Source organism: Lissotriton helveticus, chromosome 1_1, assembly GCF_964261635.1.
Source record: "Lissotriton helveticus chromosome 1_1, aLisHel1.1, whole genome shotgun sequence".
Taxonomy (NCBI): domain Eukaryota; kingdom Metazoa; phylum Chordata; class Amphibia; order Caudata; family Salamandridae; genus Lissotriton; species Lissotriton helveticus.
In genome coordinates, this window is record NC_136057.1 from 412,072,645 (window position 1) to 412,100,446 (window position 27,802).

The 27,802-nt window shown below is 44.7% G+C and overlaps 1 protein-coding gene across 2 annotated transcripts in view; it reads right to left on the minus strand.

Annotated features, from left to right (window-relative positions):
* ERGIC2 (ERGIC and golgi 2) overlaps positions 1-27,802 on the minus strand; it is a 278,318-nt gene that overhangs the window by 231,610 nt on the left and 18,906 nt on the right. For both annotated transcript variants that reach the window (XM_078673761.1, XM_078673762.1), the window contains exons 2-4: positions 25,413-25,512; positions 24,040-24,183; positions 6,427-6,535 (exon numbers count right to left, since the gene is read on the minus strand). In XM_078673761.1, coding sequence (XP_078529887.1) covers positions 6,427-6,535; positions 24,040-24,145 — 215 coding nt within the window. In that variant the 5' untranslated portion in view covers positions 24,146-24,183; positions 25,413-25,512. The remainder of the gene's footprint in view (positions 1-6,426; positions 6,536-24,039; positions 24,184-25,412; positions 25,513-27,802) is intronic.

A 27,802-nucleotide genomic window follows, 5' to 3' on the forward strand; every position in this document is an offset into this window, starting at 1 on the left:
GATTCTTTACAGCTGTGGCCATAAACTACATCTGCAGGGCTAGCTGATAGCCTAGGACCGGCCTGGACAATCGGACACAGAGGAAAAGGAGTGTCAGAGGGTGCGGTAGTGAATAGGGCGAAAGGGAGGTGTCGGGCGGGCACAGGGTGTGATTCTCAGGGAAGAACAGCGCAGATGGGGGGAGGTTTATTACCCATGCATAAAACAGAGAGCGGGGGTGACCACTGCCTGGGGGAGATGCTTGCGAGGGTGGGGAGCCATGCTAAGGATCGACAGCGTTCACAGAGTGGATCTGGTCAAGGCATCTAAAATGGCTGCCGTGCACGACAAAAGTGTGGCATTTGAAAAAAGACAAGATGGCGCACACAATGTTTTTCAACAATTCCTGATTTCCTTCGAATCGAACGTTAACAGACGTTGGGGCATATTACCAAAGTTAAGCGATATTTATCCCTAACGATGCATTGCAAAGATTTTTTTACCGTCAGAAATTATCGCAGATAAACCTTGCTATTATCAAGGTTTATCGCAAATACGATAAAAAACGAGCGCAATGCATTAATGTCGCTGAAAACTCCGCGATATTCATGCATTACCGAGCTAATGCTCTTAGCCATGTTATCCACCTCCCATTGGATAACATGGCTAAGAACTGCTCAGGGCAGCTGTTACTTTTTGGAGATATTCGCGCTTATCTCGAATATTTCCAAAAGTTGATAATAGGAGATAGCGATGTTAGCGACTGTTTCCAGTCGCTAACATCTTGGCATGCCCACTTTGCATGTCATTAGTGATAAATATCACTCACATGCAAAGTGGGACCCAAGATGGTCGCTATCTCCTACTAGCCGTCGCTAACTGGTGTTAGCAACAGCTAGGTAATACACATATAATTTTATCTCCGCGAAGCGGAGCGCTGTTACAGATATATATCTTGTTTTTGAACGTTAATTTCTCAAAATGCACTGAAGCACATATATTGAGACATAGCAAAGGCACATCGGGCTACCAGTCCCTAATATTTTACCAAGTTTCGTGCAAATCCATTCAGCCGTTCGATTATTATTATTATTATTTTTTTTTGCCCCGCGGGGCCCTTTTAAAACCTCCACATCAAACCTAGGGGGTCAGCGAGGATCTACTATGCCCCCTTATGGTCATCAGCCGTTCGATTATTATTATTATTTTTTTTTTTGCCCCGCGGGGCCCTTTTAAAACCTCCACATCAAACCTAGGGGGTCAGCGAGGATCTACTATGCCCCCTTATGGTCATTTGCCCCTTCGCTTTGGCCTCCTCTTGTCTCTCGATCCTACCGAGAGACAAGATGGCGGCCGCTACGTACTGTTTGGAATGTTTACAGACACCGGAGAGCCAATCAGCTTCGCTTCGCAAAGCTCCGTAACGCGAAAAGTACGCGAAGCGGTGCGCTGTTACAGATATATATCTTTTTTTGAACGTTAATTTCTCAAAATCCACTGAAGCACATATATTGAAACCTAGCAAAGGCACATCGGGCTACCAGTCCCTACAATTTTGCCAAGTTTCGTGCAAATCCATTCAGCCGTTCGATTATTATTATTATTATTTTTTTTTGCCCCGCGGGGCCCTTTTAAAACCTCCACATCAAACCTAGGGGGTCAGCGAGGATCTACTATGCCCCCTTATAGTTATTTCCCCCTTTGTTTTGACCTCCTCTTGTCTCTCGATCCTACCGAGAGACAAGATGGCGGCCGCTACGGACTGTTTGGAATGTTGACAGACGCCGGAGAACCAATCAGCTTCGCTTCACAAAGCTCCGTTGCGCGAAAAGTCCGCGAACCAGAGCGCTAACCGGTCCGCTGTTACAGATATATATCTTTTTTTAAACGTTAATTTCTCAAAATCCACTGGAGCACATATATTGAGACCTACAAAAGGCACATCGGGCTACCAGTCCCTACAATTTTGCCAAGTTTCGTGCAAATCCATTCAGCCGTTCGGGCTAAAAGTGAGGCCAACCGCCCTATGGAAAACTCAATGTTAAAAACACGTTTTGGGACCCCCCTTTTTTCTCGGCCCCCACTGGACGAACCCCCCCCAAATTTTCAAGGGCTGCTCAGAAACAAAATGTGCCATTTTCCTGAAAATTTCAGCCGATTCCGTCCACAAACGCCAAAGTTATTAGACATAGAATTTTCAAAAAACCCATAGAGAAAAAATCCTAACTATATATACCTACTGGCGACCGCCAGTAGGTAATATATACATATATATATATATATATATACATATATATATATATACATATATATATATATATATATATACATATATATATATATATATATATATATATATATATATATATATATATATATATATAAAAAAAACCTACTGGCGGTCCCCCCATCCTCGCCAGTTCTGGCAGCAGGGGTAGCATTCCACCCTTCTAGAGGGAGAAGACATGTAGTTGTAGCTTTACCCGGTTAAAGTTAAACAGAGCCTCAGCATCACAAAATGGATGCTCCTGCCACAGACAAGAGTCTGACCTCCTGCTGCTGGACGAAACTCCGGCAGGGGAGGCCTGGACAATATGTTTCCTGCCTTGGGAGGTGCTAGCACCTCCCCAGACAGGCTTTAGTGTATTGGGGCAGGGTGGGTTGAATGAAATGAGACTGCCTGGGGCACACAAGGTGCCCCATGCATAGCCCGGTTCAAACCAGTTGCTGGGGCACTCCAGCCCCAGCTCTGGCACGAAACTGGGCAAAGGGAAAGGGGTGTAACCACCCCCTTCACAGGTTCCACCCATAGGAGGGACCTAGCAGGTAGTCCAGCCCCTTAGATTGGCATAAAGCTAGGAGCTGAGTCTAGAGACTTTAGATTACCCTGAACTGAAACTCTGAAATAAAACTCTGGACCTTCGACATTCTACTGCAACTAGAAGACTGAAGAAATCTCCCTTGTGGTCAAGGAGGGACCACCCTGTGAAAACAGGCACCACCACTAACTTTCCGGTTTGCTTTGTCGACGCTCCTGCCGGAACCAGACGACCTAGAGACGCAGCCTCTGGACTTCCAGACTTTTCTGACTCCGACCCACATCCACAGCAAAGCTGAGACCTGTGGCGGACACAAGAGACGTGGGACCGGACACCCTGCAGTACCTGCTTTTTGCTAACTGTGCAGCTTCTGAGGCGTCCTCGAAGTTGTGCATTGGGGTTTGAGAAGCCCCAACCCCGAGCAGTAAGGGCACCGAAGCTCAGCCCTCCACACTCCACGAGTGCCGCGTGGGGCCTGTGCCTGCATTTCTCCTCGACGCGTCTTCGTGGCTGCTAGCCAGTTGGCTAGTGGCCCTCCTGAAGACATCCTTTTGAATCACCACCGCTTGCCTGGTTGCTCTGTGCTTGCTCCTTCTTTCCTACAAAGGGGAAGCTCCCCAGACCTGCTGGTCTGAACAGAAGCAGATCTTCCCTTTCTGCATGGATTTCCTTTGCCAAGGCTTGTTGACTCCGATCCGGAAGCCGACACCGCCAACAGCGAGATCCTTCGTGGGCCAGTCCGTATCCAGCTCCTGGTCGTCGTCGACGCCACCTCCTGGTCCACGTGGCTGCAGAGTCAAGCTTCACCTCATCACCGGATTGCATCTCGACATCGCCTGGTTCCTTCCTGGTCACTGGCTAGTGACCCAGACTCTGTCCTCTCTGCTTTCAGGTTCTTCACTTCTCCGATCCACCCTTGGATCCACCCGGACATCTTCCTCCTGGTCGCCTGCAGCATCTTCTTGCAGCTCTCCATAGGATTAGACGACGAAACAAGACACAAAAGAACACCTATGCACCCGGCTTCCCAGGGTGAGATAACTCGAGTACTCCGGTGCTCCCGTGGGTAACAACTATCCAAGTGTCCTAGTTTAACTGGATTTTCCCGTAGTCTACCCGGAAGTGTCCTAAATCAACTACTTTATAAACTTTACGTTCCCACTGAAAGTCTATGGTAACTCGCGTGTGTGTTTAGACACTGCACACGCATCCTGTGGGTCTAATACTTCCAGTCCTTTGGTTGATCAGTGTAGCCCCAGCGATTCCCTAGGCCCTAGGCCTACTCACCTTTCCTGAAGTGGTTCTTATACCACTTCTTTAGCATATGGTTCGTGAGGCCCCTAGGGCAGAATTGTATTTGTGCAACTTATAGTATGCTTATTGAGTAACTTGTGCTGTATCTCGAACTCTGACCTCATAAAGAGTGCAGAGGGGTTGTGTTAGTAATAAATACATATATATTTGATATATACCTGGTGTGGTGTCCTTTCATTTGGTATTCAAGGGATTATTATTGGTAAAACAATTGGCTTCACATGCTCTCTGAAAGTGTTAGCCTAAAACTGCTTTGCCCATGCTACCACTAGGATAGCTGGTCTATAAGGTTGACTTTACAACCATCACCATAAGGGTTTTTGGAATGGTGCAAAGTGCTCGCTAGAATAGTCATCATATACCAGGCCAACTTCTCACACCTCCCATCACCTTTTGTGTGTTTGTTACTACCCAAATTAACCATTTTAGTTAAGACCTGCAAGGATACAAACTTCTGCCTTGCAGGTTACATGAACTGCTTGTAGGAAGTGCATCACTAAGGTATTTTAACTTGACTGTAACTTGCTATCTACAAGTTATCAGTCAGCAACAAAAGCAGTAACCATCCAAGAATACAAATATCTGACCTAACTTAATATGCAATACACATGCCTTTGAACAGGGCACATTAAACCTTCAGGCTACTTTATGAAGCTATAAACCTGCCACTGGAAATTACACCCAAAAGTGCATTAACCAACTGAGTAATGGCATTGATATTCAGAATGTCACTGCTGCATGAGGGCACTACTACCTAAATTATTCACAGCGTAGTGATTTAGGATTAAAAAAAAATACCTTTCATTAGACAAGGTGAAAATGATTTAAGGATCAGGCTGTACTAAGCCTCTGTAAATCTTCACATACAAGAAGGATGGCTCAGAAGGCATGATGCGTAAATGCCTGAAAGTCCAGAGCAGACGTTCTTAGCGACTCGCTAATTTTGTTCTGACCGGAGGGGTCACCAACGATTAATGGCACATAGACCCAGTAGGTATGGGACAAACCAAAGCGGTTGCAGAGGGCACAAAGTGAAATCAGACCCTACACTTCACAGGCGGCTGCTGCAGAGTTGCCTGAAACCAGTACCTGGAACACAGCTCCTGTGCCTCCATTTGCCCCAACTCATCAGCTCACACTGAAAAAATCCCTACTGAGTAAGTTACAAGAAGAGGTTTGTGGTGCGCGCACATGATTTTAAAGCAAAAGCACACCTATCCCTGACCACTCCAGACCCTACATGCAGCCATACCCTAGTTATCTGACAGATGCTGACCTTCCCAAGGCTTTCTGCAGTGAAGTGATGGAAAGGAAAGGGCCCAATCATCCTCTCACAAGTCTGATGGGAGCCTCCTTAACACAACTCTGAAAAATAATGGGGGAGGTGGGAACAGGTGGGGGTGGAGTTCTACCCCATATAGCCTTAGACAATAAGCTGCACCTAAACATCTAATTGTACATTATAGAAGAACCCTTCCTCAAATTCTTGAGATGTTCTAAACTGACAACAAATGATCGTGTCCTTCCATGGACCATCTTTTCAGTGAACAGTTTTGAAAATCACCTTCAACAAACTTTTTGTAATCTTCTTATATGTATTTACTATTATTGTTATTATTGTACCTTTTCCAATGTCTCTATAAACATGGTTGCTCCCAGTTCCCCTTTCCCTCTTCTGTAATAGAATCTTCTGCCTGAGCTCACCTTAGAATGTTGAGGCGATCTAGGATTTGAGGAGAATGGATGACTGGAATAAAGAAGTTCTTCTCTTACCTCCTGTGGAGTATTCAATCTGCTTTGAAATTACACAATACTGGCAACGAAGATATTTTCCATTTAGATAAGAGAGTCTGTGCAGACACACTAAAATGCCCAGAACCATTCTTTGTCCTCAGAAGACAGCAATTGTGGACCTTATTTATTTATTTTTTTAAATAATAGAGTTTAAGTATAAGAGTGAAACGCCAAGTAGGGTTATGAGTCTATGGATGCTGGTAATGAGTGCCACTCTTGCAAATTGCTGGTCTCAAGAAGGCTGCTTTTGTACAAATATTCAGGAAAAACTGTCCAAAATAAGGCAGATGCTTTAAAAGACTGTTTTGTTTGTTAGGAATGTAAAATAGCAATAACACGCACCTTAGGATCATTCACAAACAAGGAATATAGCTGATAATTTGTCATGTTTTAATACGATGGAACAAGGTCAAAGAGCATTCAGCAGGGCTGTAAATGACTACCTTGGAAATAAATTCATGCCAAAAGCTTTTTTGGGTGTGGGAGAAGGGATTTGGGGGGGTAGTAGAGAGGCTATTACCTTGAAAAATCTTTGTCTACTTCATATTCATACTTCATCCACGTGTTCCGATACACAAAGAACTCCATGACTGTCAACACAAGCATGACAGTGAAGGCTAGGATAGAAACTGAAAACCACAAACAAAAAAAGAAAATAAAACATGTAGGTTAATACGGTTCTCAGTTTCTAATCTAAATGCACGACACACTGAAAAAAAAGAATAAGCGCAAATTGAGCCATGAACTGTGTACACTTAGTCTTATTTCTGTTCACAAATGTCCATAAGCTTTCATTGTCAAACTGGTCCTGCTTGCAAGTTAACAGCACAAGACATAAGTATATGGAAGGTACAGTGGTATTCACTCATGTGGAAGCTTCAGTAAACATTTTGGAAATTTCATTCCATTGCTAAAATTGTGGAAGTTGTTCTGCTTTTTTGGGAGTTGGAATGTTTGATATAACTGAAATCTACAACAAAGATAAATGGAAAGCAATATTTAGAAGAGGTAGCCTGCAGAATGATTCCAATATACCCACCTCATATCGGAGAGTAAAACAGAACAAGGGCTTGACTTAATCTAAGCCGAGGTTCTCTTAGTCACATTTATCAATATGTCTTCGTAAAGGAACAAACCGTTCAGTCTTTCAAAAAAACATAGTATTTCTATTAAAGTAGAGTTGTGCATAAAGATGGGGTATTCTAAGCAGCCAAGCCAGTAGAAGGTATTCTATACAGGCATATTCATTGGTAGCATTATCTTACAAGTCAGTTTCTAAGGACAATATTCAGGACTCAGAGGGTTGTATTGGGTTTATTTGTTTGGGTGCATAATTTGGTACTTAACATTATCACGATGAGCTTCACATCAGTCCTATATCATGCCTGGCTGCTTCAGGAAATTACTAAAATGTAAATTTATCAAGTGCAAAATACCACATCAAGGTGTGTATGACTTTTTGAAATCTAGTGCCCTTCAGATAGACCTTGATACCTGGATTGACAATACTTTTTTCACAACAGTGCAAGACGAGTATTCTGACACAAGGCTAGATCATTTGAATAGAGAAACGCATGTACCAGATTTAGGAATCAAACACTGCATTTCATTACTCTCATCTACAGGCACTGTTAGCCAATAGGTGATTTAGTTCCTCAGACGTTGCACATTGCCTCCTTCAGGTGCTTCACATTCAGCTGGATTTTAGTCCCCAATTTTGTGCTCTGGGGAGTCAGTCACTGAGCTCACAGTCCAGACAACGCTGCAGTGACAGATCAAGAGGTCACAGTTTTTTTTTTTTAATGGTCCTATTCATAATCACCAGCTTACTTTAGATCTGTATAGGAGATCTAACGTAAATGTATATAGTTTTATTGCAACTATCTACTAATAAAAAAATAAAAGATCTGATTATGGGATCCCAAGACTTTTAGGTAACAGCCATCACAATCCAACTTCTGTCTAGTCCAAGATATCCAGCTTTTTATTAACAAACCATGGAGACCGATTATTGATTGCGAAGGACGCAAATACCAACATTCGTAAAAAAATAAGGCCTACATTCTACACAGCCAACAGTGAAGCTCCCCTATTCATAAGGTTCCATCCCAGACGATCCAGAGTGTGACCCAAACTCCTGATCTGTGACAAAGGAACGGCACTCTTCTCAACTGACGTAACTTCTCATATGAGTTGACTGCATTTCCAGAAGATGGTGGCACGGGTGCTCTGCTGATGCGCCAAAGGTAAGCCCATCCCTCACTGTCCAAGCACAGCCCAGGGTACAGTATGATGCCTGCTGCACTATCAAGCTACTTGGTAAGAAAGCTACTCTTATCAAGTCCTATTCAAGAGTCCAATCACATTCTTTGAAACCTCTGGCCACCAAGAATCCAATATGGTCTCAATTGATTTTACTAGGTATTCATACAAAATCATGCAACAGATAAAGAGGGGATCTCCAACCTTTTCTGCAATAAGAGCTACTTATAAACAATGAAAGTCATCCCGAGCTACTAAGATCATTAGACTTTTAAAAGTGACAGCATAAGACAAGATTACATTTGTGGCTACGATTTGCAGGATTACCAGCAGTGATCACCTTAGTCCATCAGGCACAGTTGCACGCACTAATACGAAGAAGGCTTTGTCAATGTGGAATGCCTCTTGGTGAGTTATACACAACAGCCAAAGCTGCAATGCCGCTGGCTTAATGGTACTAATATTAGTAATGAGTCTTCACAATGCCTCATGATTTATCACTGAAATATCAGCTTTAAATATACTTTGGAGAAAAACTACTGAATTATCAAACATTAGCCAATGAATTCTGAAAATACACACATTCTTGTCTTGAATTTTGGTATACATAAATTATTTCAACCAACCTAAAGCTTCAAATTTAGTAAACTGGGTTGCACATGGGAGAGCTGCTTGCTAAACCTGGAGAGCTACCAGTCGATCACAAACAGCTCGTTGGAGAAGCCCGGGATCAAGCCTTGACATTATCATGAATCGATCTTCTGTATTTAATTAACGTGCACTTGTTCCCAAAACAAGTATGTGAAATCAATGAGCTTCTGGCCTGTCAGGCTCTTATTTACACATCAGCAGGAACGACATGTAAGACAAGAGGTCCCGACTTCCCCTATTCACTCACTGTACCAAACCGAATCAAAGCAACAGTAGTAAATTAGGGAAAGACGGGAAAACAAAGAGAAAAGAAAAAGGCATCTCACAATGTTTCCCACTCAAGGATAGAACCAGGCAGCCAGGAGGATTCCTGACCAATTCCTTTCTTCCACTATATCTCATCAAACTGTGTTTGTGGGATCTGTGGTTCTTGTCTATGTATTACTGAAAATGGCCCATTATATCAGGAGATCTGAAGTAAACAGAAAATCCCCATGCAACTTGCTAGTAAGCGTTGTAGACAAATAGATTCAGTATGAAACTTTAATTAGTACCTCCTTAACTTCGGGGGGGGGGGGGGGGGATAATATTGTATTTCTCTGTTTTACAGGAACACCCTTTGTTTATCAAGATCAGCAAAAAGGAAGACACATATCTCCAAGGACGAGAATCTTATGTTTAGATAAGTATTTATAATTATCTTTCAGAAAAGGACTTTGGCAGCGCATATGCTGTGTTACTGTAAGTGAGGAGAGACTGGTTAGTTGTTCTTTTTTGTTTTTGCAGGACTAAAGAGTGAGGACCCAGGAGTCCGCGAGTGAGAGCCACGACGTAGTCCAAAGATGAGCGCTGGAATCCCGCCGAAGAACCCCAACAAAGATGCAGTAACCAGCAAGCATGAGGCCCAACCAAACCCGGAGAGGAACACCAGGATCTAGCCAAAGGACCAGAAGTGCGCAGGTAGGTGGCCCGGAAGTGGGGAGACTGATCCTGAAACACTAGAAAGTTTTCTGGTTTGGGATTGGGAGAGCTTTGTACTCTCAAACTGCAACCCACAGCACACACGCAGCGGGTGCAGCAGGTACGACGAGGCCAACCACAGTCAGGATTTATTTTTTGGCACCAACGGGATTCCAGCAGTCCTCGTGGCTGAACATTCACTCCTAATATGACACAGCTCTTGCTATTTCGCAAAACTACAAGCTATCACAGAGACTAATCCAACCATCAGGCAACGGGGATTGGCTCATTAGCCAATCTCACTTCAAAGTTACTCTCTTGGATCCACTGCAATTAACAGGACAGGAATCTTATTCCCAATAGCTTCCTCTGTAGTGTGTAGTTGGGTTTATTGCTCTCGAGACTCCATTACCAATTTCAGCAGAAATCTCATTAATGTAATCTTCCCTGCTGTTCTGAAAGCCCTGAGATTCCATTTGTTAGGCAACTTCAATGTAAAACAGATATCTGACAGCTAGGGTAACTTTGAACCTTGAATCTTGCCTGCCTATCAGGCTTTCTCAGCTTGTTCCAGGCAGGCCATATGATTGACCCCATCTTTGTGAATATAATCACGGAGATTGTCAACCAAATCTGGCCCGACCATTGAGACATTTCTCCAATTTCGTCACCACAGGATGCCTATAAGTAGGATTCCACCTGTGCTACACAGAAACTAGAGCGTTATCATTAAATCAACACTCTCCAAGTAACTACAATGTCCTTTTGCGTACTTATCACAAACCTAAGAACAATGTGCTTGTCAAATTATCAGATAATCAGCTAGTCCCTTTTCAAGATCACAAAAAGAGGAAGACCACATGCTAGTGTCCAGCTCGGAACTTAACAATTTGAAACACATATACAAGCAGTAAGAAGAAGACCACAGGAGTAAATTCATTAGCACAGAAAACAATTCTTATTATTTAGCTTATAGACAATATATTGCTGCCAAATACTGCTTACTACTGAAACCAAATCACTACAACTTCCACTAGGACCAAAGAAACATTCAAAATAGTCAGCGAATTATGTGTCCTTAAGTCTCCTTAAGTGTCTAGAAAAGGGCATTTCGTCATCAAGTACCTGATGCAAAGATTGCCTACTTTCTCCTCAAGTTTGAAACTATTAACTAATCATTACTTTCTTCAGGATGCAATCACTACAGGCAGCTTGATAATCCTCTATCAACCAAAGGCACCACCATTCTATTACAAATCTCATCTGAGGACAGAAAGTGTCAATGGTCAAATCTGGCTGCCCTGTCGACCCATTTTCCCAGTTATTCTTCTTGAATTTCAAGAAAACGCTGTCTACTGCCATCTCACATATTTGCAATTACCATTTAAGTTGGGGCAATGTTACATCTATCTGGAACCAAGCCATAGTAATGCCTTCATTGGAATAAAAAGCTACCACTGCGCCACAAGTGCTTTCTAACTTCGGTCCAATTTCCATGCTAGTTTCGGTCTCAAAATCACAGAAACTACAGTTAATAATCTTTTTTCTTTCCTATAAAACAATAATCTGGATTGACTCAGCACAAGCATGTGGCAGACCTACTCCCAGCCATCTGCAGCATTTGAAAGTCTCCCAACCAGTCTGATCAATCTACTTTGAGTGGTAGGGGTGAGAGACAGTGCATTAGACTGTCTCTCATCATTCCTGCATCGACGTTCTCATGCAGGGTCATGGCCTCCTTTTCAATCAAATGTTCGCTACTTACTTTTATGGTACCACAAGGACTTCCTTTTGTGCCCTACTCTATTTAATTTATACCTTGTGCACCTGACGTGCTCAATTCGAACTCATGACAAAGATTTACTGCTATGCTGAGGATACCTCTTTCATTTTTCAGTTGGTAAATCCTTGGACATCTCTCTTTTCAATCACCTCAAATAATGTCTCTCAGACAAAATACAAGTGGTCCATTAAACAGATGAGGCACCTCCCCCAGTCTCCTAACCTACTATCATCCTTGATCAACACCTTTTTTTCCCTGTTAGTGCCAGCGGGACATTCACAAAGAGATATAAAAACTTTGGGAGCACCGCCATCTTAATCAATGCAACCTGATCAGCGAAGGACAAGGGAAAAAGCGTCCACCGTGACACCTGGTCTTCAAGCTTAGACAGAGCCACCCCATAATTGGCCCTGATAACCTCCTGCGGGTCCCAGTGTACCCAAATTCCGAGATAGCGGACAAGGTCTGTGGCCCATTCCAAGGGAAAGTTTAGGGCAAACGTAGTACTGCTTGTGAGCGGCAATATGATCGATTTAGTCCAATTAATGGACAGGCCTGAGAACCACTCAAATCGGACATACTCCCGAATGACCCCTTCTAAATATCGTTCCGGTTCCCTTACGTACAGGACCATGTCATCAGCATACATGGAGACTGCCAGTGGCCATTGTCGAAATCTTAGCGCCAAATCTGCATGCCTCTGCCGTAGTATACATGCTAATGGCTATAATATCAGAGCAAATAACAGGGGCGATAGTGGACAGCCTTGCCTGGTGCCGCGCTTAATAGGAAAGACCTCGGAGATATGTCCATTAATCCGCACTCGCGCTACCGGTTCCGTGTATAGTAGTTTTATCCAGTCAATAAAAAACAATGGCACCCCCATATGGTGTAACACTGCAAACATATACCTCCATGCAATAGAATCGAACGCTTTAGCAGCGTCCAACAGGACTGCCGCAGCCGGCAGGTCCGGTTTGAGCAGGTGTAGTACAGCGAACAGAGCTCTTAGATTATGAGCCGTGGAGCGCGACGGAATAAATCCTGATTGGTCTGGTAGAACCATAACATTGAGGAGCAGGCGTAACCGCGTTGCCAGCACATTAGCCAGGATTTTAACATCCGTATGCATAAGTGATAACGGTCTATATGACTCGCACTGATTGTGGGGTTTGCCAGGCTTAGGCAATGCGACTATTAGTGCCTCTCTAAGCGTGGCAGGTAGTCGTCTTTGCTCAAACGCCTCCTCATACATGGCCGTGAGGTGAGGCAGCAGCTGGTCAGCATATTCTTTGTAAAATTCAGCGGGAAGGCCGTCGGTGCCCGCTGCCTTCCCATTTGGTAGTGCGGCAATTGCATCTTTAAGCTCATCTGCCGTCAGGTGATGCATTAAAAAATCCTGCTGACCCTTTGATAGCCAGACCAAGGCCACGTCATCAAGGTATTGGGCTATCTCTTCCTCATTGGCCGTTTTCCTGTGTCCATACATGTCTTTGTGTAAGCGGACGAACTGCTCCAATATACCAGCATTGTCCGTCACTGACCGAGAGCTCTTGCACACTGCAGTATTTGGCCCAAGGCTCCGTCATCCGTTCGGCCAATCCACGCCCCGGTCATCCCCCTCACCATAGTATCGGGCTCTGCGCCGTTTCGACAAATGCCGCACCTCCTGCTCATCTAACTCATTGTATTCGTCCACTTTCGACCGTATATCAGCCAGGAGAGACTCGGTCGGAACTTCATCATACTGGCGTTCCAGTCCCATTAGGTCATGCTCCAACCGTTCCATAGAGGTTCTTAATGATTTAAGGACCCCAGCCTGCAAGCCTATGCATACACCCCTTATGGTCACTTTGAACGCCTCCCAGACGGTGCCCATATCTTCCACCGACCCCACATTCACTGTAAAGTAATTCTCTATAGCTTCACGAACGCCTTTTGTAAATACCAGGTCTAACAAAGCCGTGGGCTGCAGTTTCCATGTGAATGGAGCAGGTGTATATGCCGGAGGAAGCATTTCCATCAGAACAGGTGCATGGTCTGACAATGTGCGGGTCAAATGCATAACATTCGTTACCCAAGCGTTAACATCCCGGGTCGCCAGCCAATAGTCCAAGCGGGACCATGTGTTATGTGCATACGTGTAACAGGTCCCTTCCCTCACCCCTGAATGTTGTAATCGCCACATATCCACCAATCCTAAGTCAGTCATGCCATCACGCACTGCCTGCGCCGCTTTCTTAGCATGTGTAGGGTTGCATGTCTTCCGATCCACCCCTTGATCCAAAACCACATTGCAATCTCCCCCGCATACAATAGCAGATGGTGGTAACGCATATACCTTGTTCCATAGCGCTGTATAAACCTCAGGATCGTCTACATTTGGCCCATACACATTTAACATTGTGATCAAAGTCCCACACAGTTTCCCTTTCAGTATAATGTATCTACCCTCCTTGTCAATTTCCTCATACAAGCTTTCAAATGGGGTATTCTTTTTTATCAATATATTATGACCCCCTAGCATATGTCGAATATGTGGAAGCGAGGGGAACCACAGCCCATTGTTTGGCCACAGATGTTGCAGTCTGCCCTGTGAGATGCGTCTCCTGGAGGAAAGCAACTTGTACATTATGGCGATTTAAATAGGCTATAACTTGTCTGATCTTCTTTGGGCTATTTAAGCCCCGCACATTCCACGTAATCCAAGTGATTTTACCCATTCTATTCATTAAAAGTCATCAAACAGTAACCTGTGACATATATTCAAATAGCACACCTTCAAATTACCTTGACAGGATACAAAAGTACTCCATCTCTGGCTGCACACACAGAACGTCCCCATCCGTGAACTGGAAGAGAGCAAACAGACCCGTTCCCAACTGCCCACCCACTTTAGCATCCCAAACCTGCAAAAGCCATCCCAAACCCCCACCTATCCCCCCCCTCCCATCCCACCTGATCCAAAAGTTGGGGTACACCCATATGATGGGGCGCAGATGCGTAATCCTCCCGAAAAACAGGAGGTGACCAAGCATCAATAGTATGTCATCCTATTGCAACAGAAATAAAACGAATGCCTACTGGCAGCATGAGGCAGCCCAACCAGGCCCCGCGCTGCATCATAGAAATACCTCTTGCACCCCCCTAGAGAGTCACAGCATATAATGGGGAACAGACCAAATCGTGTCCAAACAGTCGCAGCAATGCAAATCACTATAATTATGACATTTTCGATTCAGTGGACAATCCTGAAACCATCGACATAGAGTGCCATTGTGCCCTCCCCAACCAAAAACGCTAACATACAGATGCAACAGATGGCTGGGCATGGAAGCAACAGAACAGCAGGTAAATGCCGCAAATATCCTAATCAAGCCGCCTAGCCCTCTTCCCCTCCCAGCTCATCATCTTCAGGCGTCCCAACTGAGTCCCGCTTCTTGCGTTTCAGTTTCTTAGCATAATCCATCGCTGTTTTTGGAGAAGTAAATATCTTATTGTCTGCACGTGCGCCGATGCGAAGCCGAGCTGGATACAGCATGGCGTATGGTACCTCCTCCTTACATAAAAATTGTTTCACAGTGCCAAATTCCCTCCTTGCCGCCTGAACTGCAACTGTAAAGTCCGGAAAAAACACAAGCATGTTCCCTTGATGTTCTATCGTGCCTTTTTCCCTCGCCATTCGTAGAATTGCATCCCGATCCCTATAGTTCAAGATACGCGATATTATAGGGCGTGGAGGGGCCCCAGGAACCGGGCGAGCAGCCAGAGAGAGGTGAGCGCGCTCTACAATGAACATGGGAGATAGTTGCTCAGTTCCATGAGAAGACGTTCCATGTACATTTCCATATTCCCCACATTCGTGGATTCTGGCAGCCCTGTGACGCGGAGGTTATTGCGTCGCGAACGCCCCTCCAAATCCTCATTCTTTGCTTGAATAATGGAGAGGACCCGTTCCATATTCAGTGCCTTGTCAGATACCGTTGTTAAACCATCCTCTGTGGCTGACACCCTCTGCTCCATCTCCCCCATACGCGCGTTTTGCTTCTCAAGCTGCGTGGACATGTGATCTAGCCTGTGATTTACCACTGACATGGCCCCCTTGATAGATTGTAGTGACTTCTGCATGGCTAGCAACGTGGCCTCTAGACTTGGTGGGCCCCCCGCTGCCGTTCCAGTCTCCGAGTCAGAAGCAGTTCTTTGCGATGACTTGGGCGGCCGACGCGACTCAAAAGTTATTTTCGGTTGGCCCCTGTCTGGTCGACCCATGATGAGGTTTAAATCGTAGGCCCAGTCTTTAAGATACATAGACTACAGGGGCCCAAGGCCCAGCAAGCAACCAATGTCACCACTATTTGCCCTTAACAGGTGTGTCCTCACTCGGCAGCCACAAAACCCTATCCTCCAGGCTCAAGAAGGCAGTGTAGGTCCTTAATGTTCGCACTGCACCCTTTGCCGCCTACAAAGATGTCCTCCCTTGATACAGCTCCTTTCTGTTAGAATATCGAATTCAGCAGCATGCAGTTAATCACGTTATGGCCAGCAGGATTTGTACTGTGCATCCAGACTCGTGCCTCAGACCACTCTCAAGTCAGTTGTGTCAGCCGCCTGGAGCGGGTGATGCGTGTGGTCCGCAGTGCCCAACTCCCGCCTGCCACTAATCGAGGCCGGGGATCCGCGGCCCAGGTCCGGAGCGCGCTCGCGGCTCCCGCCGTCTGTGCTAACGGCCAGAACTGCACCTTCGCAGCAGCAGCCCCTCTTGCTCCTCCATCCGATGTCAGCTGCGTCCCTGCCGCCCGCACCCCCCAGCGCCGACCACAGCTTGCAGGGGGTATCTTAGTGCGAGGCTTAACACCGCCTCCGCGACCCCGGCCTCCACCAAATCCCAACCCCACTCACCACTGCCAGCACCGGAGATGTCCCAGGGGCATAGCGAAGATCCTCGGCAGATCCAATGTATGCTCTCCCGTAACTGGGCCGCCGCTCCTCCGATGCTCCGCTCGCCGCACCGCTCCAGGCCACTCACCCCGGTAGATGTCACGGAGTGGAACACGTGGCGCTCTTTGAGACCCGGGGGGGGGGGTCCGCGCTGTACTGCGCTGCCCTCAGATGTCCAACCGGCTCCGCTTGCAAAGGAAGGATGCAATTATGCCAGGAATGTACGCCAGTGATAGGGTGTAGCTCGGTCAGATTCCTCACTCCAGGCGGACCGCCATGTTGTAAGGGCCTCGTGTGTAGGACGAGGCTTTCTTCCACAATCCGGCCTACAGGGTCGATGGACGCCGCAGACAGCCTAAAATTCTGCCGCAGGGCTCAGGAAGGCTACCCACATCAGTGGCCATGTATAAATCTCATGGATGAAGCAGATGTTTGGCGGATAGTTGCTTGGTCAGGCAGAGCCTCACATAAGTGCGGCCATCTTGCCGTGCGCCCCCCAGCCTGGCTACTTTCTAACTGAATTCATAGCTCCATTTTCAGCAATTCCAATCTCTGTTTACTGCAAATCTTCCAAAACGTCCCTCAACAAAAACTGCGTAGCCTTCTTACAACTATAGAAGCACAGTTTCTCTTTCTTGCCACTCCACTATGAAGATGTGTCCCTCCTATTTGTCAGTGTTGGAACAGGTTTTCCTTTCTTCGGAGACACAAAGTCTAGCATGGCTCTGGGAAACAATGTTCACAGTCCCTTTTGAGATTTCCAATTTAAAGAAAGGGCTTTTCAATCTTCCCTTTCTGTTGTCATCTGTCCCTATCCTTCTGCCAGGTGGTTAACTAATCTCTAAATAGCCACTGTTGATACTATTCCTACCTTACTGCTGCCAAAGGCCAAGCCACTTTCCTCCAGTGTCATTGTTCCTGTGCGATGTCCGAGTGAGTGAGCTCATAGGCATGCAGGTTAGCGGTCTAGCTTCCTCAACCTGGAAGCAAAAACTTAGGTCACCACCAGGGCACTGCCAGGTAAGACCGCATAAGGACCTGCGGTGCTCAGCCCTCAGTGCTTCCGATTCTGGAAGCAAGCGAAGTGGAGTCTGAACCTTTGCAAATTCTCTTCCTTCATGGCTTCTTCTGTTACTGGTATTCCGCTGTGGATTAGGCACAAGAGTGCCGGTGCAATCTTCAGCGTAACTCGCATAAGAGCACATTACCAAGTATACAGTAGTCTCCACTCAAGGCCCGGACATATATTGACTGCACTAGCGCAGGAGCTCGTGGGTGTTTTTTCGTTGGCGTGGCTAGCACAGGAGTGCTTGGCCACGATATCAGCCATTTACTTTGGGAAAAGTACAGAAGCACTAACTAATCCGGTGTAGTTGGGGATAAGCACAGGAAAAAGTTGCCTTTCTGCTTTCTGTATATGGTGGCAAACGCAGGAGCATTACCTTTCCAGTTTACTCTGTTCATAGGAGCACTTGGTTCCTTATTTACATCTGCGTGGAATCCGCTATATTCATTATTTCCTTTATCAGTCCAGGTGCGCCTCTTAATGTTCTTTTGGAGTGTATGAACATACTGCAAGATCCAGTAGAGAGCAGCATTCTAGGTGACTATAGCTGTTTTCCCCAACTTCTTTACTCAGAGTGTGTATGTATGTGTGCTTGCGAGGGCAGCATTAATTACCTGTTAGTTTGTGCTTACAGGCAGTCATCCAGGAAAAGTTCCCCCATCAACATTGGGCCTTAGCACTGAAAAAAACGCCAACACCTTTAGGATTCCTTCCCCCGGCCTCCACCACCACCCCCCCGGTCAGGTAATAAACTAGGGCAGGGGAGCAGGTGGGAGACGGTGGAGGTTGGTCAGGTCATCCCTGCGAGACTACTCTACAAGCAGAAGGTAAGACTTGTGTGGTCCTGACATCCAGGAGGGAAGCAGCCGGGGGTGGGTGGGGGGGGGGCAGGGGGGGGGGGGGGGATGTGCATTCAGCCTCTGAGCATGACTAGGAGGCAGATGAGGTCTACACAATACACAGTTATTAAGTTACATTTCCGCCAAGGTAATCAAAATCTGCTTTAAATACTTACATTTAATTACATTTTTAAAACTAAGAGAAAAATAACACTTTACCGCAGTGGCATTTTTCCTAACGGAGGTAGGAAAAAGTGACTTGATCCCCAACTCATGTTCATGGAAAATACAACTTTACCTACAATGGAATCCACTTCCTGAGTCCCGAGCACTGTGTCTCTGATGTTCGAGAACCCAGCTCTGACTCCAACACAGGCCCTGCCGTGTAGATGAAGGTATCGATGCACCTCTCTGCGGCTGGATGAATCAACGCAGTGCCAGTTTTGCCACCACCGCTTTGACTCCAGAGCACCTGGATTTTCACGTATCGTACCTGTATGCCAAGTTTTCAACACGCAGACCGGAATAGTCTTCAGATTTTGGTACATCGCTTCTTCTCGAAGTAAGGAATCTACGCAACACTTCTCCTGCGTACAGCAGAACTGACGCTTCACTTCCCCATGGGACTCCAGAACCGATGCATCATTGTGTTTTCTAACGCTTCTCTCCTTTGCAGCTGTTTTTCGGCTTGGAGTTTGACTCAAAAGGTACTTATGCTAAAATCACCCTATCTATAGAGTTCTATGGGCAGAATTGTTAAGCCTTCAAAAAGTGATATCTTGAGTTCTGTATGTTGGGTTTTTGTAGTTTTGGTGTTGTTTGGTTTAGATAAAGATTGGTCATTGATCTAAACTGGTGTGGTGTCCATTTGTAGTGTGTTCACTGCATTGCTGTATGGCTTATTGTATTGTATATGCTCTTGTATAGCGCATGGCTACCCTAGGGCATCCCAGCGCTGCGGATGTGCGGAGGACCAGGAGAGGTGTTTACGGAAATAACCAGGTTTAATTGTTTACGGAATGAGAGGTGGTTGACTTCTTGGCGGTTGTTAATGGGCAGGTAGTTCCAGAGTTTGGAAGCATTATATGAGAAACGACGTCCCCCAATGCGGGACCTCCTGATTCTGGGTACTTCAACCAGATGAAGATCGTTGGAGCGGAGGCTCCTAGCTGCTTTGTAGGGTTTGATGAGGTTATTGAGGGCAGGGTGACCTTTTCCTTGGAGTTTTTTGTGAACTATGCATAGAGCTTTAAACTGGATTCTCTCTTGCATCGGGAGCCAGTGGAGTGTTCTCAAGGCTGGTTTGGCTGAGGAGCGGTTGTTCGTGCCAGTGAGTAGTCTCACGGCGGCGTTTTGTACTACCTGGAGTTTGCTTGTCACCGAAGTGGGGGCTCCTAGGTAAAGGGCATTTCCATAATCCAGTCTTGATAGAATAAGAACCTGGATTAGGGTTTTCTTAGAGCACTCTGGTAAGAGGGGCAGTGTCTTACGTGTTGACCTCAGCAAGCCGAAGCAGCTCGCTGCTATTTTTCTGGCTTGGGCTCGGAAAGTGAGTTCTTTGTCGAGCCAGACGCCTAGGCTTTTTATTTCGTTTTTTGGGGTTGGAGCAGGACCCATGCATGGTGGCCACCAGGAGTTTGGGTTGAAGGTTGCTTGATTGCCTAGCACCATGAGCTCTGTCTTATCACCATTGAGTTTTAGATGTGATGCATTCATCCATTTGGTGACTTCTTCAAGACAGGAGCTCAGGTTTGAAGGATCTTGCTTCACCTGGTACAATGCCACCACTAGCTGCGTGCCGTCGGCGTAGCTGATAAGTTGAATGCCGAAGGGTGAAACTATTTCAGCCAGTGGGTGCATGTAAACGTTAAAAAGGGTTGGGCTCAGGGACGAGCCCTGAGGGACCCCACATTTAAGAGGTAGTGGGCGAGACTGCATAGAACCTTCAAATACCTGGAAGTATTTACCTTCTAGAAATGATTCTAGCCAGGAAAGAGCCTTTCCTGTTACTCCAAGTTTTTCGAGTCAGTATGTCAAGGAGCGGTGGTTCACCGTATCGAAGGCTGCACTGAGGTCACGGAGGATGATGGCGACGGACCCTCCGGTGTCCAAGATCTTTCTGGACTCCTCCGCCACCGCCATCAGTGCGGTCTCCATGCCCTAGCCTGGTCGAATGCCCGTCTGGGAGTCGTGGAGGAGTTTGTGGTTTTCTAAATAGATTGAAAGTTGGCGGTTGACGCGTCTTTCCGCCACTTTACTAATGCCAGGGAGGAGGGAGATGGGTCGGTAATTAGTAAATGCCATAGGGTCTAAGTGAGGTTTCTTCAATAGGGCTTTGAACATTGCCGTTTTCCAGTCCTGGGGGACTATGCCTGAATCGAGGGAGGTGTTGATTAGATTAACAATAGGACGGGTTAGGGTGGTCATGGCGGTCTTTAATATGTGGAAGGGAGCCGGGTCTAGCGGAGAACCGCTCTTAATTGAATTAACTATGGAGGGGAGGAGTTCCTCGGTAAGTGGGTTGAAGGATTCCAGTTTAGGGAGAGTATTCTGGGGTGCTGCTGCCATGTGCCTTACGGGGTATTCATTGTTTGCCGGTGGGAGGGCGTTCAGTATAGACTTGATTTTTGTAGAGAAGAAATCTGCTAGCTTCTCAACGCGACCGCCTGAGGGGTCGGGAACCTGGGGAGGTTCTGGGACTTCATAAGTTTTTTGACAATTTAAAAAATCTCTTTGGGGGCATTGGAGGCGGCTGATATTTTGCTTTCATAGTAGGATGCCTGTGCTGTTTTAAGTGCGGTTTTATAAATGATGATAGATGCTCTATAGTTGTATTTTTTATCCATTGAAAAATCCTTCCTCCAACTTCTTTCCAGCCTTTTGCATTGTTGTTTCAATTTGCCTAGTTCAGACGTGAACTAGAGGGATTTGTTCGAGCTTGCTTTATATGTTGTGGGTCTGGTAGGGAGTACTTTGTTGAGTGCATTTTTTATCCATGTATTGGTTGGCTATTGTGGGGTTGGGGTGGTGTGAGGGTGTAGTGTTTTGCAACTCTTGTGTCCATTGCTCCGTTCTTAGTTTAGGCCAATGGCGGGCTTGAGTGCGAGAGATTGATGCCATCGGGTGGGGAGCTGCTGATTGCCATTCGAGGGGGATTAAAAAGTGGTCCGACCAGGGAACAGGGATGGGGTTCTCTCTTTTCAGTCCTGTGATGTTAGGGAAGATTGGATCCAGGAGGTGCCCCTTAATGTGGGTGGCTTGGTGAACTTTTAGATGTAGCTCATAGGCTGCGAAGTCGCGGATAAGGTCGTTGGCTGTTATGTCCTGGGGGCTGTCAAAATGGAGGTTGAAGTCTCCTAACAGATTAAAATTAGAGGATGTACTGGCTAAGTTTATCGCTTATTCTAGCAGTGAGCTGCAGAATTGTACCAGGGCTCCCGGTGGACGGTAAAGGAGAATGCCGACGAATGTGAGTGAAGGGGTGAGCATGATGGAGAAATGGGCATTTTCGCAGTCGAGGAGGGGGCTGCCTAAGATGCGACATGTGAGATGGTCTTTGTATATGATGGCTATCCCTCCACCCTTGCTACCTATTCTGTTGATACGTTGGATTAGGTATCCCTGGGGAAGAGCTTTAACTATGTCTGGGTCTGAGCTGGAAGCTAACCATGTTTCCGTGAGGAATAGTACATCAGGTGTGGTGTCTTGTATTAGTAAGGCGATTTCTGTTGCGTGCTTTGGCAGAGACCTGCAATTAAGCAGTACCATGTTCAATGGGCTATCCTCCTTCATTTCATTGCTTATCTTTGCGGAGAGTTTGTAGGGGCAATGGGGGCATTTCTGCTGTTTGTTCTCTGGAGCAATGGAGTGTTTGCACTGTATGTTTGGGGTTTTTCTAATTTGGAGGAGGTGGTCCCGGGAATATTGGTGGTGAGCTGGGGGGTGGGCAGGAGCAGGGGTTCTGGACCCGTGGCTCGGTCTGGCGCAGACGGGCTTGCCTTTGCGCGCTCCGCTCTGCATGGCTTTTTATGTGGCCTTCTGTAGAAAGAGCTAGACTGCGAACCGGTGCTTCCTCCCTCCACTTAATCGGGATTGGTTACCCGCGGTGGAACAGGGAGGGGAGCTTAGCCGGAAGGGAGGATGGAAGAGAAGAGACCTCGTAATCCGGTATTCCTATCGATCAATTTTTAAAATATCGGCGCAGTGGGTGAGAAATTGGCTTTTAGTGGTGTGGCTTATGTACAAATGCTTTACACATTGCCTCTAAGATCAGCCTGACTGCTCGTGCCAAGCGGCCAATGGGGTGAGCAAGGGTTATCTTGTGTGTGCAACTCCCTTACCCTGACTAGAAGGAATGGTCCATAATTGGACAGGGTGCATACCACTGCCATCAAGAACCCCCAATTTCTCACAATGGCTATGATACTATTGTTATGTAGGGCTTCATTTTGAAGATTTGAACAGTGAAAAACAACAGGTATGAATCGGGTGCTGTAGAGATGCTGATCTGATGCTTACACCAGATCTCTAAAGACCAGTGGGAGGCAGGGAGACAGATTATTTCCTTCTCTGACACTCTCAGATTCCTGAGTGTTATGAGCATTAACCTTTGAATCCCAATTCTAGGGCTACTTAGGGGTCTTATTACTTTGTTAATTCACAAATGGAGGGGGATTTTATTATTGCTCCTTCAGCAATGGCATACATCCCACTACAGCTTTTATTGCAGGGTGCATTTTTCTACAGTTACTGTGCCGTAGTGCTTGCAGTGGTGTTATTATGAAAGCCTAATAAATGTAGACTATTGCATGATTGCAATATGATTATATATTTATTAACAGGTTAGAGCTCATAGTATTTAGCTTGCATGACGTGCTGGTCTGTATTATATTTACTATTTTTACAGACATTGAACATTTACGTTTTTCACCCTCCTTGATTTTTTAACTCCTCATTTTTTACATGGTTACATGGTTAGCATTTTCATATTTTTAGGTTTACTACTTTGACTTTCATTTGCAGCAGTTCATTATATGCATTTGCACAACTAATGAGTAACATAAATAAGTCAAGTAGGGATAAGTCAATTTAATCGTATTTAGGGGTCAGAGCATATACACTGGACAACGGCGCACCAGTAGGTAGAGTATAACAATTAGCAATAAAATTCTGAATAAAATGTTGGTGACAATGCAAAAAGTTGCATCTTCTCACAGTATCATATATAGACCATGAGAAAATCAAAAGGAACACCCATTATGTTCACCCCGGCACGCTCATCTAAAAAGCATGGGAATGCGGGTGATACCCCAGTGTCACACACTTCTATCTACCTTGCCAGTGAAGAGTCTCTGCAGGGACATAGGCAATTTTAGTTTGTGCTGGCAGCGGCTCTCAGTGTGGAAACAGAGAAGAACAAGGTAGTGAGAGAGAGTGATAAATCGAAATTTACACCATGGTGTTTTCCATTTTGTTCTTTTATATAGTGCCAAGAAGTGATACATTTTTCTGGCAATTTAAGCAAATTAGCTTTAATGCAGGGCATGGTAAAAACTGGATTAATGAAGTTAATAAATAATGACATAGTTTGCCCCTTTCCAAATAAACATATTCAATTTATTTCATTATTGTTACCTGTTCCCCTGCTGGCAGACGTCTCCACATAGCTTTCAGGAACTTTGGGAAAAGCATCAAGCTCTTTAACCAAATTTAAGGTTTTCCTCCGATTCAATCGCCTCATCTTCAGCAGGTTCCTCCAGCTTCTCCCTCACATTCATTCTTGAGTGACAAAAAAGTTGAAGTTCATATCTAGCTGTAAACATTCTTAGGCAGTTACAACACAAGTTATTTGACAACACCTAGATTAATATTACAACTGAGTGGAGTATGTCAGCAGTGGTTTATTGTCAAGGTTCGTATTGGATTTTCCATAAGAAAGTAACAGCCTCATATTTCAGTCATAAATAATTTCCTTTCCTAGGCAATTCTGCAGAACTTCACTGTAGGGAAGTTTAGTTGTTTTCAAATTAACACAAAGTAACTCCTTACATTTACTATGTACTTGGCATAATAAGAGTACTGTGCCACAGCAAAGAGGATGAGAAAAGGCAGGATGGAATTGACCAAAGCACACCCTCGAATTAAGGCAGTTTACAGTTGCAAGAATCAAACTAGTCCACTAGACATACAGCAGAGGGGAAGGACATAACTGTACTGAACGTGCAAACTAATATATAAATGCTATCCATTCATATCGCAGATTTACAACACGTCAGCAATATAATCACCCCAGACAAGATAATCATCTGCAATGAGGTGCTGCCAAGCAAGTGATAGCCAACAACAATTGCACATGGAATCATACTAGACATTATCTGTAATTACGCCATTAAAGATTGGCAATTTAAAAAAAGTAGGAATCCGTAGTATAAATTTAAAACATGGAATTAATGCAGAGTACATATTGAAAACGTTTTTCATAGTGGTTTTATATCTATCAATGAAAGAACACAAAAATGTATGAAACACATAGATGGACTGTGTGTGAATAAAACAGAGATATGAGCTGCATCTTGTTATCCAACAGAGAAGACATACGAACAAGAAAACATCATGTATTGGATGTGCAAGGAACTTCCTTAATATATTCACCAAAATGTGATATGCACTGTACTAGAGAACCACTGACTACCAGTGCCACATACCAATAGACAGAATGCAAAAACAAATGGGTATAATGAGCTGAAGATCTCCACATCTCTCATTCATAAATACGAATGTAATCAAACTGGATAAACTAGTGCTTCTTTATATGTACTATATTATCAGTGTCACAAGAATGAACAGTCCTAGCTTACTCCAGGAGGTGAAGGGGGTTAGAAACTTAGAGACAGTATGACACAATAAATAAAGTGGTGTTGGTGCTTTATTTTAAAAAGAGCATACTAAATAGATGTACCTAAAAGTGTTCACCCAAATCACAGAGGTAAAGTTGTAGTAAGACTTACCATAAGACAAAATTCTGATTTGTTCTTGTGGGATAATGTGGTCCATGAAGAAGGTTTCGAAATGGCTTCCTAGGTGGCCGTCTACACAGAACATATCCTCCTAGGATTACAAAAGCACTAAAGTAAATATTATACGGTCACCGAAAGATGTATAGCTCCAACGTGGATCAGCTTTACCTTCTATAGTAAGACCTATAAGCATACATTTAAAAACTCTAATTCTACCATTCACAATAGATTTAAGGGGTGAAATTTCAAAAAGGTGGCCATACAAATGTAAGTAGAATTAGAGATGATTTACCCAATCTGTGCCATGTGATGTTGTGTAGTTCCTAGGAATCCCCAACCTGCGCATTTTGGATGACCTAAACTGAGGGCTTTGTGTCCAAACCGCTTCTGGAAACCCCCACAGAATATGTCAGCTATTAGACCAGCTAGCTCTACAGTGCCACTACCACCCCCCTGTACCCTACAGTGGTGTAGGTAGTTTCTGGCAAACACTGAACATGACAACCCTGATTCCTCATGGATCGTGGAAAACAGTGCAGTACTTTTCGCTCAGTCACTCCTTCTTACTTATTCTCAGACAGTAAACAAGAGGGCAATCAGGACATTCCAAAAAGTATTTATTGGTCCAGCGTTAGTGTTGTGTAAGACATGTTTGCTACAGCAATCAGGAGACAGAAGCATACGAAAGAAATCGCAAGTACTAATATGGTAAATAGTATATAAATGTCTACCATACTGCTAAAAAGATGAACATATACAGTTCAAATAAAACAGTAGTATTTGCAGAATCCTATAATGCGCTTCCGAAGTAATTTGCCTAAGAGTACCTAACCTTGATATGTAAGTGTAGCATGTATATGTGTGTAGATATATAGGTATGTTTCTAGCCAAGAATTCCCTAGGGATGAACCAACCCCCTCACCTGATGGTTGGGAATGAAGGACCCCGTCTCTGCTTAGAGGATGACACCCCGCAAGGGATGTCGAAGATTCAGAATGCAGGACCCAGTGTCAGCGTGGAAGGAATTCTCCTCTAATTTGTGGGGGGAATACGGGTCTCATATACTAGAGTGATCACTCCAAGGTTTCTTCTAAAATCAATATGTTTTGAAAACAGTCATAACTGTACTGTTTTAAAAACAATCAAATGTTTTTCCAAACAAATGCGATCATGCACAGCTGGCTAGTGGCCAAGGATGAAAAAAAGGGGGTGCCCCTTATACAGTACTATGCCGTGCCCGAGGGCATGTTTATGTACATAAGGTACAGGGATTAGGATAGAATACTAAAAGCCTAGTGTCAAAGAGATAGAAGCAAGCTACCAAGTAAAAGGTCAATAGTGGTTTTACTGTCGCATGTTTCGTTATGAATAATATATAGATTTGAGAGTTCAAAAAAAAAATTCTAGAATCTCTAAACTTTGTGCGCTCAACTTATGTAGTACTAGGTAAGAGGTCACCTGTTTCAGAACAGTTATTGTCGTGTGGGTGGGACAATGTATATAAAAAGGGGTATACATGACAGGACTAGCCTAAAGGACAGGACAGTGAAGCATACAACCTACACATTCACAAGCCAAATGATAACTTCACCACTTATATATTGATTGAATGAAAATCTGTGAGATGCCAATATTTTAGAAATTACTACTCCTTTAGAATAAATAAATACCCACACCTTTTGGCTCCTAATATTTTCAGGTCACAACCAAACTGCCATTCTTAACTATTGATTCCCTTTTGGCAAGGGCACCCTTTGTGTATTTGACATAAACTGGAAGAGATAAAAAAACGTTTGCATTACGAATATTTATTCTGAACAACTTCACTGTTGAATGCAAGGGAAAGCAGCAAGATTCATTTAGGTGAGGGTTTGCATTTATACAAACAGCCTCTACAGTGTGACACAAGTGCAGTACTTTCATCAGCTAACGGACAGGAAGGGCAAGAGAGTAATAAGAGAGTAATAAGGACTTTATAGAAAGTAGCATTTTACAGCCTTCAATAATAAAGTATCACCTGAAACCAGTATTTGATTTTAACTCAGTTATTGTTTGATCCTGTAGTGGATTCAAACTTGTATCAATGGAACTGGAAAAACAGGAGTAAAAATATGCTAAAATATGCTGTCTTGGTTTTTCCCTTAAACCCTGAAAGTGCACTAAACTTCAAAAATTATGTTGGGAAGGTGCACTTGAAGGTAAAGGTTGGGGCAGTGAGTGTCCGCCAGAGGCAGAGCTGCGACTGCCTTTAACCTAGCCAAACTGCCCTACAATAATTTTCACTGGTACATATATTTCAATATAAAAAGAGCTGAATGCATACCATTCGTGGTGCTCTGAAAAATAAATAGGCCATCACAAAGCACTACATTAGTGCAGCA